Source organism: Bombyx mandarina, chromosome 26, assembly GCF_030267445.1.
Source record: "Bombyx mandarina strain Sakado chromosome 26, ASM3026744v2".
NCBI lineage: Eukaryota > Metazoa > Arthropoda > Insecta > Lepidoptera > Bombycidae > Bombyx > Bombyx mandarina.
The window spans coordinates 3,659,501-3,681,000 of NC_143232.1; the positions used below are offsets into that span (position 1 = coordinate 3,659,501).

At 36.0% G+C, this 21,500-nt stretch overlaps 2 protein-coding genes and 1 non-coding gene across 3 annotated transcripts in view; 1 reads left to right on the plus strand and 2 right to left on the minus strand.

The window, feature by feature from the left end:
* Positions 1–14,325, minus strand: part of lost (methenyltetrahydrofolate synthase domain-containing protein lost) — a 26,645-nt gene extending 12,320 nt beyond the window's left edge. Inside the window, exons 1-2 of the mRNA XM_089738833.1 lie at positions 14,116–14,325; positions 7,829–8,051 (exon numbers count right to left, since the gene is read on the minus strand). Of these exons, the coding sequence (XP_089594959.1) occupies positions 7,829–8,051; positions 14,116–14,173 (281 nt within the window). The 5' untranslated portion in view covers positions 14,174–14,325. The remainder of the gene's footprint in view (positions 1–7,828; positions 8,052–14,115) is intronic.
* Positions 14,326–16,083: 1,758 nt separating this feature from the next.
* On the minus strand, positions 16,084–20,512 carry LOC114244274 (uncharacterized). Its single transcript, XM_089738835.1, has 5 exons — positions 20,295–20,512; positions 19,527–19,662; positions 19,069–19,143; positions 18,273–18,391; positions 16,084–16,299 (listed from the first exon to the last, which is right to left on the minus strand). Exons 1-5 carry the CDS (start codon positions 20,478–20,480, stop codon positions 16,183–16,185), a joined length of 633 nt encoding a protein of 210 aa, XP_089594961.1. The 5' UTR covers positions 20,481–20,512; the 3' UTR covers positions 16,084–16,182.
* On the plus strand, positions 17,530–17,611 carry TRNAL-AAG (transfer RNA leucine (anticodon AAG)). Its single transcript has one exon. It is a non-coding gene; the product is annotated as a tRNA-Leu (tRNA).
* Positions 20,513–21,500: the final 988 nt, after the last annotated feature.

Consider the following 21,500-nt stretch of genomic DNA (forward strand, 5'->3'; position numbering starts at 1 on the left):
GTTAGGTAAAGAACGCGGACTGGAGTTGATACCATAAGGAACTCTCAAGCTCCAATTTAAAACGACTTTCAGTTTATTCAACTTTATTAATCTTCAACTCTTGTGTTTCTGCGGAAAGATGATTTTTCACTATCAACTCCGTAGCAATGGTCTTAGCATAGTGCTTTTATTGAGTACACGCATTAACCGTGTCCTTGTTACATAATTGCAAACTTAAAAATATATTTTTTATTATATAATTATGCAGTTGATATTCGTCGTTATGAGCTCGAGTTATCATATAGAGCATTGGGTCAATTTACATAATATGCGATATCAGCTTTATTACAAAAACGTTATTTATTATGTATTCATCAGAATGTGTTACCACCGAGTATATGTATTTGAATACCTCAAGACATTAAAATGCTTAACTTAGTTTATTACCTGATAAGAAACGAGCCTTCACAGACATTGTCATGTAAACATAGCAATGGTACCGTCAGCAATGCAAACATTTAATAGTTTGCTATTGCTTTCAATATTTGTTTTTTAGCTTATCGCTAGTAGATGAGCCACGCAATTTAAATATAATTGTATTTGAGTCGTCTATTATCAAAGGCGGCAATCTGTACATTTGGACAAAAAAAATTTTATTGATATGTCAATACAGATTTATTTGAATATAATCGTCTCCTTCAAAGAATACGGTTCAAAACCTGCATTAAATAAAGGTTAATAGTTAACCTGTTATTTATCTAAGATGTCGTTCCGAAGAGTTTTGTGACTGCCAATGGAATACAAAGTCAATAATTCGTTTTTCTGATTTACCAATCATTGTCCAAAAGTCAGATTGCCGCCTTTGATAATAGTCGACTCATTTGATGTCCAATTTAAATAATCCGATACATTGCTTAGAAAACAAAATGTGTTCAGGTAAGCAACTAAGAAAGGTTACAAACGGATTAGTTCCTAGTCTTCCCAGATTTCTCTTAATATTGACAGACACATAAAACTATCGAACCAAGAATTGAGTTTTAAAAGTATTACTGGAATATCGATTACCGGTTGTAAAGCCAGAAGATCGAGATCGCACGGGTAAGTATTACAGTCCTCTTTTTCTAGGCAACGACATTAATGTTTTGCAATTCATGGATTTCAGCCGTATAATTGCACACTCGTATTTAGAGCTAGGCATTTATATCGTGTCATGTACATTGAATTTTAACTGTGAACTTCAAAGCTAAAGGACTTTTTCAAAACGCTCGAAAGCCAAAAAAGTATATTTTAATACAGCCAATTAACAAGTAATAAAAAAAGTTTTAAAAAATTAATCAAGTATGTTTCTTTTTTTTACCTATGCTGATAGCCTTGAGAAGCTATTTCAGCTGCGCCCTAACAGGTAGGTGAGCTCACGGGGCTCAAGCCGGAGTGTTGCTAAGAGCAGTGCTTCGCAGAATCTACCACCGGATCGGAAACGCGACCCACTGAGAAGATCCGGCGAGAAACTCAGCGGGTTGCGTCTGTGGGTTTCCAGGATTATTGAAATTCACTGCGACTACTTATTTTTATTAAATCGATGTAGTTAAGTGATCCAGTTCGCCGCACCCTGTCCTTTAAGCCATAACGCATGACTGCTTCGCAGCAAGTGTTATGAGTACACGCAGCTTACAACATGTTACAAATATATGAATGTTGATTATATTTGGAGGACAGAGAGGGTTACGTTTAAAACACCGAGCCAATCATCTTGTATCTTTGTAGATAACATTTTTTATTTTGTTTTATATAAAACACTACATGAATTTCATTAATAAAACATCTGAGGTTTATTGAAGAATCTATATATTAATACGTAAAGCAAAAACTTTGTACCCCTTTTTACGAAAATTGGGCGTACGGAGGAGTATGAAATTTCCCACACTTATCAGTACGTAGTATAAAAGAAAGTCGCTTTCTCTGTCCCTATATCCCTATGTATGCTTAAATCTTTAAAACTACGCAACGGATTTTGATGCGGTTTTTTTAATAGATATAGTGATTGAAGAGGAAGGTTTATATGTATAATAACATCCATTAAATAGTGGAGAAATCAATAATAAATTACAGTTTCCGAAGCGAAGCGAGGGCGGGTCGCTAGTGTAGAATATAGAGGAGCGCAGTGTTAATATTTTTTTAAATTATGCATAAAAAATACATTAAATCAATAAAAAAACATTATCCACACTACCATGTATTTGACACACACACGCATGCATACTATTTGTTTATTGTCAAACTTTTCTTATTGCAAAGTCTGTGGTCAAATTGAGAATAGATTAAAATTATTGTTTGTCTTTATTAATATTTGTCTAAAGTGTAGTCGTGGCGAAATCTGTGATTATAGAAGAATAATAATAGTCTTTGACAATAGAATCATAATAGTGTACAAACTTATAATTTCAATTGATTATACTCGATTATTTCGACTACCGGGGGTGGTCCCCTAATGAAATTCACATACACATAACAACAAGCCGACAAAGTGCACATACATACGTAGACATTTCCTTGTTGTAAACGTGAAAATCTCGGCATGCACGTATATATATAATGTAATCATTTAAATAAACGTAACTATTCTAATACATCGTATTATAAAAGTGCATGGAAAGCGGCCGGCGCGATATCGGTCACGGCTCGAGTAACGCAATGCAATCGTTCTCGAATGTTATAAAGCGGATTCGACTGACGATGATTCTATAATTTAGTCTAGTCATTCCGTAATGTTAAAAGTGAACAGTGACATAACTGGGAACAAATTAGGATTCTTTTTTTTTATTGCTTAATTGTGTGGACGAGCTCACAGCAAACCCGGTCGTTAAGTAGTTACTGTAGCCCATAGACATCTACTTATGCGCCACCCACCTTGAGATATAAGTTTTAAGGTCTCAGTAAAGTTACAACGGCTGCCCCGCCCTTCAAACCGAAACGCATTAATGCTCACGGCAGAAATAGGCAGGGCGGTGGTACCTACCCGTGTGGACACACAAGAGGTCCTACCACCAGTAAACAAGAGATCCTACCACCAGTAAACAAGAGGTACTACCACCAGTAAACACGAGGTCCTACCACCAGGTAACAAGTGGTCCTACCACCAGTAAACAAGAGGTCCTACCACCAGTAAATAAATCTGTGTTATGGATACCAGAGACTGACATACTGAACATCAGAGTTCATCCATATTATCTGGAACCGCGACGTTCATTGACAGTGCGTTTCCAACTGTTCCAAAGATCTTTTCCGCCACGTACCATCCGGCTTTGGAAGAAACTCCCCTCTACAGTGTTTCGCGATCGCTATGACATGTCCTTCTTCAAACGAGGTTTGCAAAGAGTACTTAAAGGTAGGTAGCGGCTTGGCTCTACCCTTGACATTGCTAACGTCCATGAGCGATGGTAACCACTTACCATCAGGTGAGCCGTAGGCTCGTCTGCCTATAAGGGCAATAAATAAAATACTGACCATATATAGATAATAAACGCCCAGACAAAGATCAAACAAACCTGTTCATCACACGAATCTTTGCCCGATGTGGGAATCGAACCCACGACCCTCGGTGCAACAGTGGAGGTCACAACTACAGCACCACAGAATCAATCGTAATATCAAAGGCATTTTTTTAACTCTAACTACAATCAGTAGATGGTTTTATAATATGATATTATCTTCGATCGAACGCAGCGATAATTAATTTAATTCACGATCGCCTCACCTGATACCTTCGTGTTACTGTTGTGATCGAAATCCTGAATAGACCATTGAACTTTGAAGGTTTGAGAAAAATGATAAAAATATAATATCTTATACCTACACATACATAAGTGCAAGGGTAAAACTATTTTCTTTATTGTTTGGGAGCATTGCCGAGCTTAAATGTTATCAATCAATAAAAACGTTTTTGAAACTGATCCCTTTGCGAGTTTATTTTTCAAAAACAAAATTAAAAAGATATTTACCTAATACATAAAATTAATAAATGAAAATAGACCTTGAGGTGTTAATGGTTATGGTCGAAATTTGAACACTAGTAAACAAATAAATAATTTAATTAGTGGATACGGTACATATGCGTATCTGCGTTACTGCTATTTAAGGACTAGAGATAGGGTAGGACAAACCCGCACAGGCGGGTACCCCAATTAACCACCTACTTCTGTCGCGAATCCCAATTTTGTTTCAGACATCCAGCGGTGTTCACGATGTAGTGTGATTCATTTTATTTTTGGGTTAGCCAATAAAAAATGCCTTAAAAGGCCCGAGCTTAAATCTATAGTACGGTTTTTTGGTTTCATTTTTCTTTTACAACGCTAGTACACGCATTCGTCTCACGATTAACATCAGATGTCATGACATGTATTAATTAATTCCATGGTATATAAACCAGCTTCGTAAATAAACAATCGATTAATGACTCCGTAATGAATATAATATTGAGTAATCCAATAAAATAAAGAAGCTAGTTAAAACGTATTGCATAAAACTGTGTTTGTAAAAAAAATCAGTTTCCGAAAATAGTTCATCTGTTGATGTGTTCTGGATCATGTCACGTTGCACGCACGCAACGGACCCGACGAAAATCAGGTGAATACGCGCGACATACATACAACAACAACAAAAATACATAATTACTTTGCTAATAATAATGATAGGCATTTGACAAACCGCTAACTAGACCAGTGATTGTCAAAGTTTTTTATATTTTTTATTGCTTAGATGGGTGGACGAGCTCACAGCTCACCTGGTGTTAAGTGGAGCCCATAGACATCTACAACGCAAATGCGCCACCCACCTTGAGATATAAGTTCTAAGGTCTCAAGTATAGTTACAGCGACTACCCCGCACTTCAAACTAAAACGCACTAGTGCTTCACGGCAGAAATAGGCAGGGTGGTGGTACCTACCCGCGCGAACTCACAAGAGGTCCTACCACCAAGATTTCTTGAGATACTGCTCATTAACGATTTCTAATGTTAATAACTTCAACTTTTTCATCTGCTTAGTCTCATGTTGATCTTACACCCGTGGTAAAACGAGTAGCCACGAGGCTTATGGAGAGTACTTAGCGGTAGGCAGTGGCTTGGCTCTGCCCCTGGCATTGCTGAAGTCCATGGGCCACGATAACCACTTACCATTAGGTTGGGCAAAGGCAATAAAAAAAATAAACAAAAATTTAACATGCGCGATACTTTACGGCAGTGGTCGGCAAACTTATTAGCCAAAGAGCCAAATATGCAAGTTAAAACGACTTAAAAAAATTGAGAGCCAAATCTGTTAAAATAAATGCTATATTGTATACTGCTTCTATTAACATATACTAGAGGTCCCGCAGTAGTCAAAATTCGACTATAATTAATTGGAATTGTAAGTTTGTACATTATTATGATTGTATTTTATACTTCTATAATCACAAATTCCGCCAAGGCTACACTATAAAAAAATATTAATAAAGACAAACAATAATTAATCCATTCTCAATTTGACCACAGACGTCAAGAACAAAAGTTTGACAATAAATAGTATGCATGCGTGTGTGCCTCAAATACATGGTATGTAGTGTGTGTAATGTTTTCTTTATTGATTTAATGTATCTTTTATGCGTTATTTAACAAAAATATTAGCATTGTGCCTTCTTCTCTATATTCTGTATAAGTGTGGAAAATTTCATACTCCTCCGTCCACGCAATTTTCGTAAAAAGGGATACAAAGTTTTTGCTTCGCGTATTAATATATAGATAATAATCGACATCAGTCAGGGGTGCTAACATTAAATTATCGCACATACTATTAACCGGCTTTTTCGTCCACAGCCGGATAATATTAGAGGCCGGGCGAGCCCGTAAGATATTTGTGCCAGAGCCATACTCAAGAGTTCAAGGAGCCGAAGCCGCACTTTGCCGACCTCTGCTTTACCGCTATAGCGAGTTTGTGTGCTGCCTAGACTTCTTCCGAACACCTTTAGGTGAACGACGGGTACATTCATGTTGAGACATCGATGGTCTTTGGTAGCCACCCATTAAAAGTATGACTTGGGCTCGGCTGCCCGTCTACCTTATTGAAGAAACTAGTACATTTAACTACATTCATACGGTTATTTATCACTGGTCACGGAGAGTGTGATAGTGAAAAAAAAAACACAGATGCAATTAACAAGAGACTGTGTGCAGTGGCATCAAACCGAAACGCATTACTGCTTCACGGCAGAAATAGGCAAGGCGGTGATACGTGATACCTACCCGTGCGGACTCACCATACGTCCTACCACTAGTAATTACGCAAATTATAATTTTGCGGGTTTGCTTTTTATTACATGATGTTATTCCTTCACAGTGGAAGTCAATCGCGAACATTTGTTAAGTATGTATTTCATTAGCAAAATTGGTACTTGCCAACGGGATTCGAACACTGATGCATCGCTACATACGAATGCACCGGATGTCTTATCCTTTAGGCCACGACGACACGCAAATATACTAAAATGCAAGTGCGCAGAAGCTAAGATTTCAATCGTCAATCTCAAATTAGCGCTGCATTCAATTTGGCAATTTCGACAATAAGAACTATTCTTAAGGCAGAAAATTGGGATAATAGAAGAGACTAAATGATCTGAAATGTAAACTGACGTAGAATTTTGTTTTTATAAATTTTATGTATATTCGTTTATTTAAGAATTATATTTTTATTTTATTGTTATAAAAAACATAATCAATTTAATGGTAAAATAACTGATCAGTTTTATAGCTATCTTCCCTTCCCTTAACCCTATTATTTACACGGTGAGATTAACCTCGTTTAACGCTGTTTCATATTACATTCTATGTACTTTGTGGAACGTATATCCCGCCGCGTTAAGCGGGTTTTTACTGTATTTATTACTGTAATTCATGATTAAAAACTCAAGATTAAAGAACAACACCAGTTTTCATCTATACTAATCTATACTAATATTATAAAGAGGAAAGATTTGTTTGTTTGTTTGTTTCGAATAGGCTCCGAAACTACTGGACCGATTTGAAAAATTCTTTTTCCATTAGAAGCCGACATTGTCCCTGATGAACATAGGCTACTTTTTTTAATTTTATTTTTTATTTGTTTTTTTTGGTTTCATGTGTGTTTAATGTTTCCGAAGCGAAGCGAGGGCGGGTCGCTAGTTAAACATAAGTGATGAAAGAGCACTTTTTTTGTTGTTACACTTTAATATTAACATTATATTATAATTATAGGAATCAACAACAATAACAAAAATGTGAACTGTTATTACATATATATACAAGACCTCACCCATGAAATAAATTTTATTATATTAGCACGTTCACTTTTGTCACAAGATAGAAACATATATGCACTAAAATAATGGATGCTGTTCCACGCTTGAAACCGGACGGTATTCCTGCTTACGACAGTAGATGCTTGTTGGGTACATTAGAAAGTGAGTGCCCTTATTTTTTTCCTACCTGCTACTGCTAGAACCTCATAGGGTTATACTAGCTTCACCGTATTTGTAGACGACCTCGCGGGGCTCAAACTGCGAGACTACTAACATCTGCCCTAGCAAGAGAAGTGCTTCGCTAAGTTTACTACCGGATCGCGACCCATCGAGAAACTCAGTGGGCTGTGTCTGTGGGTTAAATTGCACGACGAACCCTTCGTTGCATTCGGCGGTTTCAACCGATGCACGGATTGCCTAAAAGCACCCAGAATCGATCGGGTCGATTGGGACGATCCGAAATGACGTGTTTAGTGCTCACAACAACGTACAGTCAATAAAATTTGTATAATCTGTCGGATATTTTTTTTGTTTACAAACTCACCTAACAGGCTCTTGCGGTTTATCCGGGTTAACTTTCACGGTGTTCGCATTCTTGAATACGTCCAGCTCGGCTAGTTTAGCGGCCGCCTCCTGAGCACCTTTGAAGTTAGGAATTCTGTTGTATACGGGGCGCGGGAACACTGCCAGCCCGTTCGTCTCGAGGTGACGCCATACTTTGACGCGATACGATTGCTTGGTTACCTCTTCGGGCAGTGGCTTTTTGGCTAGAAAAGAAATTTTAACTTTACAAGAAATCAAATTTTTTTATAGCTTAGATAGGTGGACGAGCTCACAGCCCAGCTGCTGTTAAGTGGTTACTGGAGCCCATAGACATCTACGACGTAAATGCGCCACCCGCCTTGAGATATCAGTTCTAAGGTCTCAGTATAGTTACAACGGCTACTCCGCCCTTCAAACCGAAACGCATTACTGCTACACGGCAGAAATAGGCAGGGCGGTGGTACCTACCCGCGCGGCCTCACAAGAGGTCCTACTACTAGTAATTATGCAAATTATAATTTTGCGGGTTTGATTTTTATTACACTATGTTATTCCTTCACCGTGGAAGTCAATCGTGAACATTTGATGAGTACGTATTTCATTAGAAAAATTGGTACCCACCTGCGGGATTCGAACACCGGTACATCGCTCAACACGAATGCGCCGGACGTCTTATCCTTTAGGCCACGACGACTTCAAATTTGAACTACTGTCGCTTTTTGGGACCCCTCGCGACAACATCAGGTCAATAATGACAGGCCAGGGATATGGCTGGGCTTCGCTGTTGTTATGAAACCAAACTGCATAAATAAAATACGGCTCGTTTCTTTTTTTAAATATTTGTTTGACATCACGTCAAAATCGATTTTGATGAAATTTATACACGAGTCGTATCTTCCTGAGGTAGTCGTATACTCAATCAAAGCATACGAGGGCTGCACTAAAAGAATCGGGAATGGAATATTTCCACTGTTCCTGTCATATTAAAATCTTTTTAATTGAAAACTCCTTGGTTTTAAAAATCGAATACCATTTATTTATTTAAAAAAAGATTCTCGGTCTTGTCACGAGGTTTTGTCAAACTTGTTTAGTCGTTGAGAAAATGGAATTGACTCGAGAAAATTCAAGAGCGATGATTTATTATGACTTTCGAAGTGGTTTAACACAAAAAAAGTGTGTTGACCGGATGATTTCTGCATTTGGTGATGAAGCCCCATCCAAAACCTCAATTTATCGCTGGTTTGCTGAGTTTCAACGTGGACGTGTCAAGCTCAGTGATGATCCCCGCGTCAAGGTCATCCAAAAACTGCAGTCACCCAAGAAAACGTTGATGCTGTGCGTAAGCTGATTGAGGAAGATCTTTACACTTTAGACATTGGCATGAGTCAAATACAAATAATCTTGCATGAACAATTAGGTGTAAAAAAGTTGTTTTCCCGATGGATACCGCATTCGCTCTGTGAAGAGCAAAAAGCGGCTCGCGTTACTTGGTGCGTCAGAACTCTCGAAAGATTCCACGCAGGATCCTCAAATGCTGTATACAACATTGTATCAGGTGACGAATCCTGTATATACGCGTACGAATCCGAAACAAAAAACCAGTCACGAGTTTGGATGTTCGAAAATGAGTTAAAGCCAACAAAAATTGTTCGTTCACGGAGTGTTGCAAAAAAAATGGTGGCCACGTTTGTCTCCAAAACCGGCCATGTTACGACTATTCCTCTTGAGGGACAAAGAACGGTTAATGCAGAATGGTATGCTACCATTTGTTTGCCACAGGTCGTTTCTGAACTCCGTAAAGAGAACTGCAACCGCCGCATCATCCTCCATCACGACAATGCGAGTTCTCACACCGCGCACAGAACAAAAGAGTTTTTAGAGCAAGAAAACATAGAATTATTAGACCATCCGCCGTACAGCCCCGACCTAAGCCCTAATGATTTCTATACTTTCCCTAAAATAAAGAATAAATTGCGTGGACAGAGATTTTCATCATCTGAAGAAGCTGTGGACGCCTACAAAACGGCCATTTTGGAGACCCCAACTTCCGAATGGAATGATTGCTTCAATGATTGGTTCCATCGTATGGGAAAATGTGTCAAATTTCGCGGAGAATACTTCGAAAAGCAATAAATACATTTTTAAATAGTAATGATGTGTCACTTCGTTAATTCCCGAAATTTTCAGTGCCGCCTATGTAATCATTCACAACTACTACGAATAACTAACACAGCTATTGGATTAAATGATTACTGATGAAACGTTCTAGCAGCTGCGTGTTGAAAATGGCACAGCGAAGGAGGCTCATTCAGATTAACAACGTATTTTTAAATTACGCATGTCAGATATTGCAATATCAGTTATTTTATTGCATGAGTTTTAACAGACTTCAAAAGGGGAGATTCTTTATTCGGCGACCTTTAATGTGCGTCAGCTCAAAAGTTGATTATGTGACCAAAAAGATCCAGGATATGAAAGTAAACTATAAAGCCGCTTTCAGACTACACTATAATATAATAGTATATAGCTCATAGCACAACAATATCTCACATCATACATTGTTATGGACACGTTCACACTGTACTGTACTATATATTATCGGCTAGGTATAGGCTGCTATACTATATGGCACTATAATATAGCGTAGTCTGAAAGCAGCTTTATGTGAGGAGGGAGCGTCCTACAAAGAGTTTCAGTAGTGAAATTGCATTCTGACTTTACAGAAAGTCATCGATATTTAAAAGTGCCTGTAACGGCATACTTATAAAAAAGAACCTGATTTTAATTAAATGGGACAGAATAGACTAATTTACAACGATTTACCACATATAGAATCGTGGTGGGTTATTGGCTTAGATTAAAGTGCCGTAAGGTTAATATAACATAACGTAAATAAGGTAAGGATTATTTAATGATTCTAATGAATGAAGACAATTGGAGGCGTTTTATTTGGTATTAGCATCAATAGTTCCATGTTTTTAATTGAACTTCAATTAAGTCTAATTCGTTCAAATAGCTGAAAAGTTTTTTTGTTATGATATTTTTTCCAAATTTTTAACTTTAATAGGCTCTCCTGTATAGTTGCAAAAATGTCCCATAAATAAATTAGCCGTTCACCCCTCGATATAATACTTTTTTTTTCATTTCAAAAACCGGTGAACGAACTCACAGCCCACCTGACGTTCAATGGATCCCACAAACATCACAATGAGAATTTCGCCACCCACATTGAGACATTAGTTCAAAATCTCAGTTCTATTGTACAACTACCCTACTTTTTTATTTTTGTTATTGCTTAGATGAGTGGACGAGATTACGGCCCACCTAGTGGTTACCGAAGTACTGCTGCCGCCCATCTTGGGACATGGATTTGAAGACCTCCGCCGAACCTCAGAGTTATCGACTCCTCTCCCTCTCTTCGGACATTAGATAAGCCCACAATGTCCCACCGTAACTTGCACAATTCTTCCTGGAGATCCACAATCTTCTCATCGGTCCGCAGTGTTCGCGCGTTAGGTGTATGTTGTCAGGTCCAGTCGTCGGTTGTTTACGGTAGTCGGATCTCTGCCGCAGATTCTTAGCACCCCCCGCCCCGCCGTTACTTTGGCCGCTACTGTAGCCAGGAATAGCGGAGCTAAAGTGGACTGGGGGCCGGTTTTTATTTGTCAGCTGGGGGTGATTTTTGCCGTAATCGCCACGTTTGGCATGCGGGTTGACGATCGCAATGTGCTGTTATAATACTAGGAGAACGCTGCTGCCATTCTCGGGATAATCCCTTAGACGCCTCTTACGACACCCACGGAAGGAGAAGGGGTGGGGAATGTGTTATTCTTATTTGAGGACGACAACACACGGCACGTGATAATAGTATCTCACTAAAATGTCAGTAATATAAGAACGGGCATAACAAAACTGTATTTGTGGCATTTGACAAAAGAAATGAAAAACACCTTGACTGTTAAATTGATATACACAAACAGGCCCGTCAACTTCAGTAACATTAAATTTTATTTGAAGTATAAAACAAAGAGCACACTAACCTGAATATACTTCAAACGTTCAAGGCAAGGTGAAGTTGATTTTATACACATATATGTAAACTCACCTGTGTACATATACACAAACAACATATCTGTATTAATTTAGTAGATAACATGAGTTTAATGTGGCAATTCTAGTTATGTAATTAAAAAAATGTTTGTCTCATAATTTTTGATGTTTCATCTCTTTCCTCTCACCCTCAATCCAAAAAGTGATTATCCCACATCATATTCTCCATTAGAGGAGACAAAAACATGGATCCTCTAAAGATATACTACCTATTGCCATAATGACTTTTATTCCAATTTTAAGTACAATTTGTTATGAAGAATTTCTAATAAGGAAGGTGGAATAATAGTGCTACATTTTCCAAACTATTCCTGTTACTATCCACGTGTGCATCACATTGGGCTAAAGACTTTTTTAAAACCAATTTAAAGACCAATTTTTTTTCACATGATTATAGAATTAGATCAGTCTTTAGATCATAGATATCAAGATAAAGATTCTGAGTCATCCCTTGCTTTATTGTATCTATGCTTATACATTGTTAGAGAATCAAATCTGATAGTATCACACCAGATTAGCTTAATATATACCAATAGAAAAAGGCACTAAATTAAACTGAATTAATACAACTATCGTTTTAAATACATACAGGTGCCTTTACAAGAATTATGTGGGTGTCTTGTAAGTGTTGGCATAAGAGCCATGACCTATGTCTTTTCATTCATTTCACCCACTCAGCTATTAACATTATAAGATGACTTTAAGAAGTAATAATAAAATTAATGTATATAAATCCAGCCAATGGCCATAATAAAATTGTTAATAATACTTTTTTCAATAAAATATTGTCATCACTCCTTTTTCTGTGTTTCAATTTTTATGTTAATTTGATGTCTTGAAGTTAGTATTTTTTTTGTTGAAATTAAGATATTGTTTAGAAGATATATGTGAAGCAAATAAAAGTATTAAAAGGAAACAAGATGTTTATTGGGAAGAGAAATTTCTTTTATGATAAAACAGAAATAGATATAAATGAGGCAACCGATCTAGGATGTTGAACTTTCATTTCAGTATATTTTATTAATTTCAAATATAAGAAATACTTTGTACACCTTACTACTTTATGCAGTGATTTATGAATATAAACATTTATTTTGATTGATATTTAAAGTCCATAATCACGGGCTGTACTGAATTTATAACTTAACATCTGAATAAAGTCAATCAGATAAAGAAGAACGATAAAGAAATTTTATGTAACCAGAAAAGTATATATGTAAATTTAGTTGACTGAGGTTTTTTGCCAATAATCGAGCCACAAGCCAGTCGAACCATATGAGCCCGCTTATTGCGAGTGATCACTGTTGCTCAAGGTTTTGAGCAATTACAGTGACACAGATGAGCCACAGCATACTATAATTATCGACCAGTTTTAAAGATGCATCAATGATACATCACTGAATTACCTACTTTTTAAAAACATTCTAAAAGCCATTTTTCAGTTGTTCTGAAAATTTCATTGATGCAAATATTTTCTCAAAAGTAGTAGTGTATGAACCATCGCATATTTCATTCAATTTGCTTCTAAAATTATTTTAAGAAGTTCAATATTGTTAAGACTTGAGAGGGTAGAATGAAAATAAGAAAAAATATGAAGAAATTAATACATATTATTTCAACATTTACTTAGACTGTAGACCTTCAAATGATGATTCAATGCACATAGAAAATATTATGATCTCATACCTAACATTTAAGTCACATCAAGGTTGTTAAAATTAACATGAAAAAAATGCTTTCTTAAATATGTCGACCAAATATTTTTACTAGCCATAAATAATTTGTTACAATTGCCTAATAAATGATTTTTTTGTTGTATAGGCGGGCTAATACATGAGTCATTTTTCACACTCCAATTAATCTACCCACAGTATCAATAATTCCGAGCAAAGGAAACCTATCAAATCGCAATAAACGATGCATGAAACTCTTAAAGTGAAAATACTACAATTCGCAATTAATTACAAATGTTTTTCCGACAGCCGCTTATGGCTATATCATCTATTTTTAATTCAGATTTCGTGTGGGTATTTAGAAATACACGTGCACGATTAAAATAAAGTAACGGATGCAATATTCTATGAAAATGCCAAGCCGATTTTTCCTACACTTCCTAAAGAAAAAAAGCTAAAAACAATATTGTTTCTATTATTTATTGGTAACAAATATGGAACTTACTGTTATCCACGGCTGTCGGCGTACCGTCTCCGTTCTGCATTTTAGCTATTTCGGCCATTTAGAGGTGCAAGATTTAATTTCAATGATCTAAATGAAAATCATCAAAATTATTTAGAAAATAGAATCTTTGCCGGACAGTCCCGTCACACACAAAAATAGAACGCGAATAAAAAACAAATGTCGACAACATATAGATATGAAAATAGAGATGCTATAACGCTATTCGATATTATTAAATGAAAATCGCACACCTAGTTGTCAAATTAATTTGAATTTTACTATTGAATTATATAATCGTACGGAAAAATGTCTAAAAATGAACAATCGTTAGAGGAATTTCTAATACTTTCGTTGAAAGGTTTTAAAAACAGAAAATTAACTACTTTCTTGACTAATCGACTAAAGCTATTAATCCCGCGAGTTGCCAACATTTAGATAGTACTTTGTGCAAATAATAAAACACAATATTGGCGGCTTCCTTTGAAATGCAAATCGCAATCATTACTTAATGAGAAAGTATATTTTATTTAGGGTAGATCAGATGACAAAGTTTTTTGCATTTTGTTGAAATATATTTTAGGGGTATTTGAATTTCGTAAGAATTTTGTTTTGATCAAAGTTAAAATAGACAATACTTGTCACACATTTTCGTTATAGGATCATCATTATAGGTCATGACTAGGATCGGTAATGGCCATTGCATTTCTGACGTGCTGAAGTGATGGTAATCACTCATAATCAGATGGGCCATATGCTCATATCCAGCGTCTACAGCAGATACGGTTTGAATAATAATCGGTTTCGTTCAATAATAATTTCTACTTGGCGGATTATAAACGAAACGAAGACGTTTGAAACTAGGGACTATTTTATTAATTAAGGACTTTAGTTAGTTGTGTGAGAGACGCCTAATGAAAACTCCAGGTACATAGACATTTACGGTTATTATTCTGTAAAATGACTTCATATAAATCGCTAAAACATGTAACCAAATAAGTTCACACCGGTTTTTAACACTCCTCCTACATGATAGTACGTCCAGACTTCCCGGATAACTAACTCCACTAGTAAAAATATCGGACTCCGTTTCTTTCGGTACACAAATATTGAAGCAAGACTTACCACATGCAAAAGCAATCCCTTGAAACAAGATCTATTATTGAAGTGAAAATTTCTAACCGATTTTTTCATTGTAAGAGTGTTAAGGCATGTTGAACTATTTTCTCATTTTTTCTTCAGTACCTACGAGATATTTTTTTTGTAATGCCATTGTTACATCAGACTTTATAAAATATTCTATTCTATTATAAATAAAACTTTATTTTATAACATAATAAATGAAATTAAGTGAAAAGAAATGAAGTCAATCTATCTGCATTTGTAATCATCAGGAATAATATATATAAAAATGAATTGCTGTTCGTTAGTCTCGCTAAAACTCGAGAACGACTGGACCGATTTGGCTAATTTTGGTCTTGAATTATTTGTGGAAGTCCAGAGAAGGTTTAAAAGGTAGATAAATATGAAAAATGCTCCGAGTTAAATAAAAATAACAATTTTGTTTTTCCTTTGATGTGTCCCTTGTCGGACGGATTCCTTTTGTTTGTTTTAAGTTTATTTTATACAAAAGTTTAGGGCTTTTATTTATCGATATAGGCACTACGAAGTCTGCCGGGTCAGCTAGTTATAACGTCTCAGTTAAATGGTGACTATTTACAGAGACTAGTGTTTTTTGTTGTTGGAAAAGCCGCGTTTACTTTTTTTGTTTGATTTTGATAAACTTGTGTATTTTCATAAATTATGTCAAACCGTTAATAAGGCACAGCTATTAAACTCGTGTAAGCCTGAAGAAATACTGCGACTTACTGCGTTAATAAATAGAATAATTCACGTATGTAGCTTTCTCCCGCGTTCAGAATGAATGTAAGAAATTAATTATTATTATAAGGTTATGACAAAAAAACGCAATTGTTTTTTATAATTTTAATAAAGCGTAATATTCATTATGCTGTTTTTTTAAACATAGCATACACTTGTTTGTTACTGTACTGTTTTTTAATAAAAAAGTCATCTAACAGTTTGGGACATGTGTAGTGGAGTTAGCATTAGTTCGAAAGCTGCGTCTTTTAGGTTGGCACCACGTAGATTAGCTTCATGGAGGTCACTGCCCGACAGATCGCAACACTGAAATAAAATCTAATTTTAATCGGGTCAATCTAAAATTGTTTTCTAAATACACATACACTATACTTACAAACATTTTTTATATTGTTACACATTCTAACATTATTTTTATTTATGAAACTTACGAATTTGGGGTATATAATAGAAATTGCGATTGCATTCCGTAGAACTTTGGAAATTTAGTCTATTCAGGTATTTTGCATCAGATTGTCAGGTACCTAAAAATCCTCGCAGTGAATTTACAGTTCGCAGATAAATTTATAATTGTGCTTGGGTTATGGGCATTGGTGCGTACGTAATAAGGACAAAATAGACCTTATATTCAATTTTTAGGGATTTGCGTTTATCGCTTGGAATTAATTATCTTACAGAATCCATTCTAAGTTACTCGTCACCATTCTACCGAAGATCCCTTACTACCTTTCTCACTTTATCATTAATTATTCATTAAGTCGCATACATACAAGTTGATAAAGTCGATACGAGTTTTTCATTAGATTTACCAATTTTATTTCGCCATCAACTGGCGCAATAGTCGGTCTTGTCAGTAAATTAGATACAGCCAGACAATGATAATTCCGGATTACCCATGTTTCATTCGAACAACGAATTAAATAATAGAAAATTGTAATCGCAGAATATCCTCAAAAATAAATAAATTGATGAGTACTTTAGTAACTGTGAAAGAAGGTGTGTGGCGCATTTACGTTGTAGATGTCTATGGGTTCCAGTAACCACTTAACACCAGGTGGGCTGTGAGCTCGTCCACACATCTAGGCAACAAAAAATTAAAAAAAAAAAAGAAAAAGAATAATAACAAAATGACGAATCGTAAAACTTAGGTATCTTATCATATCATAAACGATCTTAGATGCTTCCTACATCTTGTATTAATTAAGATAAGCAATAAAAAAGGCAGTGCTGAATATTTAAAAAAATAATAGTCGTATGATATGGAAATGTTTGCCTTCGTCATTATGGGAAGAGGAAAAAGAGCAATACGTATGTACGTACGGACAAAACGAAACCCGTGTTTCCTTATATTGATTTCAATAACATTCAACTCGACACGGCAGACTAGCTAACGACGTTTTTTTTATTTTTGTCTTCGTTGTGTGGGAAAAATACAAGTACTATAAAAAAACCAGGTCATGGATTTTCTTTTAATCTTAGTTTCCCAAAATAGACTTATTGGAGAAGCTAGTTCACTATTTTGCATCACGAAATATCGGTAGCGTGGCCGAGCGGTCTAAGGCGCTGGTTTAAGGCACCAGTCTCTTCGGAGGCGTGGGTTCGAATCCCACCGCTGCCAATTTTTTTTTTATTTGCCCCAAAATATTACATTAATATAACTCAATCTAATTATAATGTTGTATTTACAAAAATATACACTTATTCGCAAGGCTGCTCAAGATAAATAAATTGTTTATTACATAAGTTGACCTTTTCCATGGAGTTCTCGGAACGCCTTGTGGTGACAGATAAAATCGAGGGAAAAAGGCCAAGGGGTAGAGATCCCAAACGATGGTCGGACCAAATAGCGGAGGAACTAAAAATACCTGTCAGCGACGCACTCCATTAAGCTACAGAACGGGATCGATGGAGACAGCTAGTTGACGGAATCAAACGGAGTCACGATCCTCAGCAATGAGCGACCGATTGAAGAGAATATAGAAGTACAATTATTACATTACAGGTACAAAAATAAATAAATTAAAACATTCATTAATTTGGAATTATTGTTACTCTTCTTTTTGAAGATCAGAAAATCTTTTAACATCACATATTCACATTCTCCTTACTAGTTTTTGCTCTGGATAGGTGAACTCATGGCTTATCTAATATTAAGGGGCCTTGGAAGCCCATGAACCTCGCTACGTGAATGCTGCCATCCTCTTTGAGACACGGGGCGGTAGTCTCAAGCCGAAACGGAGGACTGCTTAACAACAGAAATATGATGGAACAAAAAGTACCTCCAGATCTGCACCGGCGAGCACAGCCGTCCTCAGATCGCAGTTCTGTAAGTTGGCGTTCTTTAGTGTTGCCACTCTCAAATTAACCCCCGACATATTACTGCCTTCTAGATTTGCTCCTGAAAATTATTTTCTCTTTTAACCAACCAATTTGGATCACTTCATTGTTTGTTAGTGACCCAAAATACTGTACTAGCATCCGCATTCAATTAGAGAAGATTTTTGTTATACTACTTTACACACACACACGTCACACTGCCATATGCAACATTGCATATTATCTACACTACACTACCATTGAGGACTTTACTCAAACTTTGTTTGGAGAAAGACAAGTCAAAGCGCTCAAGAAACACCGAGTTCATTCCAAAGTACGTTGGTACGTGTCAAATTGATCTCTGTGGATCATCACAAATAATTAATCCCAGATCCTCTAATTTTTGGTTAAATAAAATATAGACTCATAATTCAAATACAATTCAACAAAGACGATACGCTTTCGTAAAATTTTCCATCTTATTGTAAAGAATTGGAGTGCTACCAAAAAAATAATATTGTACCTACATGTTTTTTTTTTTTTTAATTAATACTATTTTGTTAGTTATTTGGTACTAGTGATGGTTATTCAACGTAAATATGATGTCTTGGTTGCTCTTTCCCTCAAAACAAATAATAGCCATTATCTATATTAGTATTGGCTTAGCTAAATACCAATGTGGCCACTGGCATGTCACTGTATGGCACTGGCAATACAGTGTATAAATGCACATACCACTCTAATTAGAATTGAATGTACCTTTAAGATTAACGCCTTCCATCAGTGCTTTGTTACCATGAGGATCATCCATATTGCAACCTTTTAAATTAGCACCTGTAAATAAGCTCAAATATCTCATTAAAAATTTTATACTAATATTAAACAGAATGTGACTATGGAATTGTGGGAAATTTTGGAAGAAACTTGCCTAATGTTTTCTGAGTGCTATGACATTTTCTCCATTAAATGAGGTTTAAGTACTCAGCGGTAGGCAGTGGCTTTGTCCCAAGTTTTGCTTAAGTCCATGAGGGTCAGTGATCACTAGACATATTCAGTGCCTGTGTACAGTAAGTACATTTAAAGTTTTATTTATTTATCGTCAATATTATTATACGCCTTTTTTTCGTATCTTCATGTATTTAGGTACTATACTTTCTTTTAAATCTTTCTCTATGTCTCTATGTTTTATATTATAAATTATTTCTTTTTATACGGACCTTCCATGTTAGCACATAAAGCTTTAACTCCAAGAAGCTGGGCACCTTCTAAATTAGCATGCGACAAGTCCGCCCTTTCCAGGCAGCAATAAGACAGATTAGCACCACTCAAATTGCATCGAGATAAGAAGGCATACTGAAAAAAAAAATTGCACTATTTTCAATTGTTTTTTTTTTATTGCTTAGATGGGTGGACGAGTTCACAGACCACCTGATGTTAAGTGGTTACTGGAGCCCATAGACATCCACAACGTAAATGCGCCACCCACCTTGAGATATCAGTTCTAAGGTCTCAAGTATAGTTACAGCGGCTGCCCCACCCTTCAAACCGAAACGCATTACTGCTTCACGGCAGAAATAGGCAGAGTGGTGGTACCCACCCGCGCGGACTCACAAGAGGTTCTACCACCAGTAATTACGCAAATTATAATTTTGCGGGTTTCATTTTTATTACACGATGTTATTCCTTCACCGTGGAAATCAATCGTGAACATTTCTTGAGCACGTATTTCATAAGAAAAATTGGTACCCGCCTGAGAGTCGATCACCGGTGCATCGCTCAACATGAATGCACCGGACGTCTTATCTGTTAGGCCACGATGACTTCAGTTTATTTTTGGCATACAGGCATGCACCTGATGGTGTGTCACTCATTCATGTCAGCAACGCCAGAGATACAGCTAATCTGCTAACTACTCTTTTTTCAATCTAGGAATATTTGACGTCCATAAATATTAAGTTAATTGGTTAATAACTAACTGGTCTTACCTTAAAATTAATAAATCTCAAATCTAATCTATTCAGGTCAGCTCCGGTTAAGTTCACTCCTTGAAACCTCAGCTCAATAGATGTGGATGTTTTTATCAGAGCTCGGACAACATCCATTCTTGTTAAGGCATGATTACTATCATATGATTTAGAATCTTCTATAATGTTTTGAATATGTGGAATCATTGAATCTATACCTGGAAAAATCAGATTAGATTTTTAATATTCACTAGCTTTTAATCGCGACTTCGTCTGCGTGTAATAGTTAGTTTGGCATAACCCTAAATTTTACTGGTCTCTTCATTTATGTAGAAAATGAAAATATTTTTGAATAATAGAATTTTAAGGAGCTATTTAAGGTACGACCGGTTCTGCGCTGCCTTGCTAAGGCTTGGAGGAGGCCTATGTCCAGCAGTGGACGTCCATGGGCTGATAGGATAGGATTTAAGGTAAGGTTTTTTCTTATCTCTTATCTTATCTTAGCATGATTTTATACAGCCTATAGCCATCCTCAATAAATGAGCTATCTAACACTGAAATATTTTTTTCAAATCAGACCAGTAGTTCCTGAGATTAGCATGTTCAAACAAACAAACTCTTCAGCTTTATCATATTAGTATAGATTGTTAATTTATACCAATCTTATTTATTATTAATTTTTAAAATTTACTAAATTCTTGGACAATATCAGGCTTTAGTTTTGCTAACCATTATTTTGCATAAAGGCCAACCAGAGTGAAATAAGTATTTCAAAAAGCTACTAGTTTTTTAGTAGTATTCATTTTTTTTTATTACAGTGATCAATCTCACTGCTCATCTAGTGGTTTCCAGATTTCATATATATATCACAAGCATAAGCAATTGACATAGTTTGAATTTTATCGTAAAAAATAATTGTACTTCAATCAATCTCAGTTTGCTTGACAACTTTACTTGTTTTTTGAGTTACAAAGATCATGTTTGGTCCAGAGATCTTGCTAATCAGATGGGATACATGGGTGAACTATAGGGCTCAGCTAGGATATGTAAATGCTCTTATCACAGCCTTTGGTCAGATAGTAATCATGACCCACTAAGATCACGTAGAAACTTAGAAGACAGATGTTATGGCATCTGCTTCTCTACAGAGGTTGGCAAGGATTGGAAGAAGGCACTTGTTGTGTAACAAATATATGTGTATAAATATTAAGTAATTATATTTGAAAC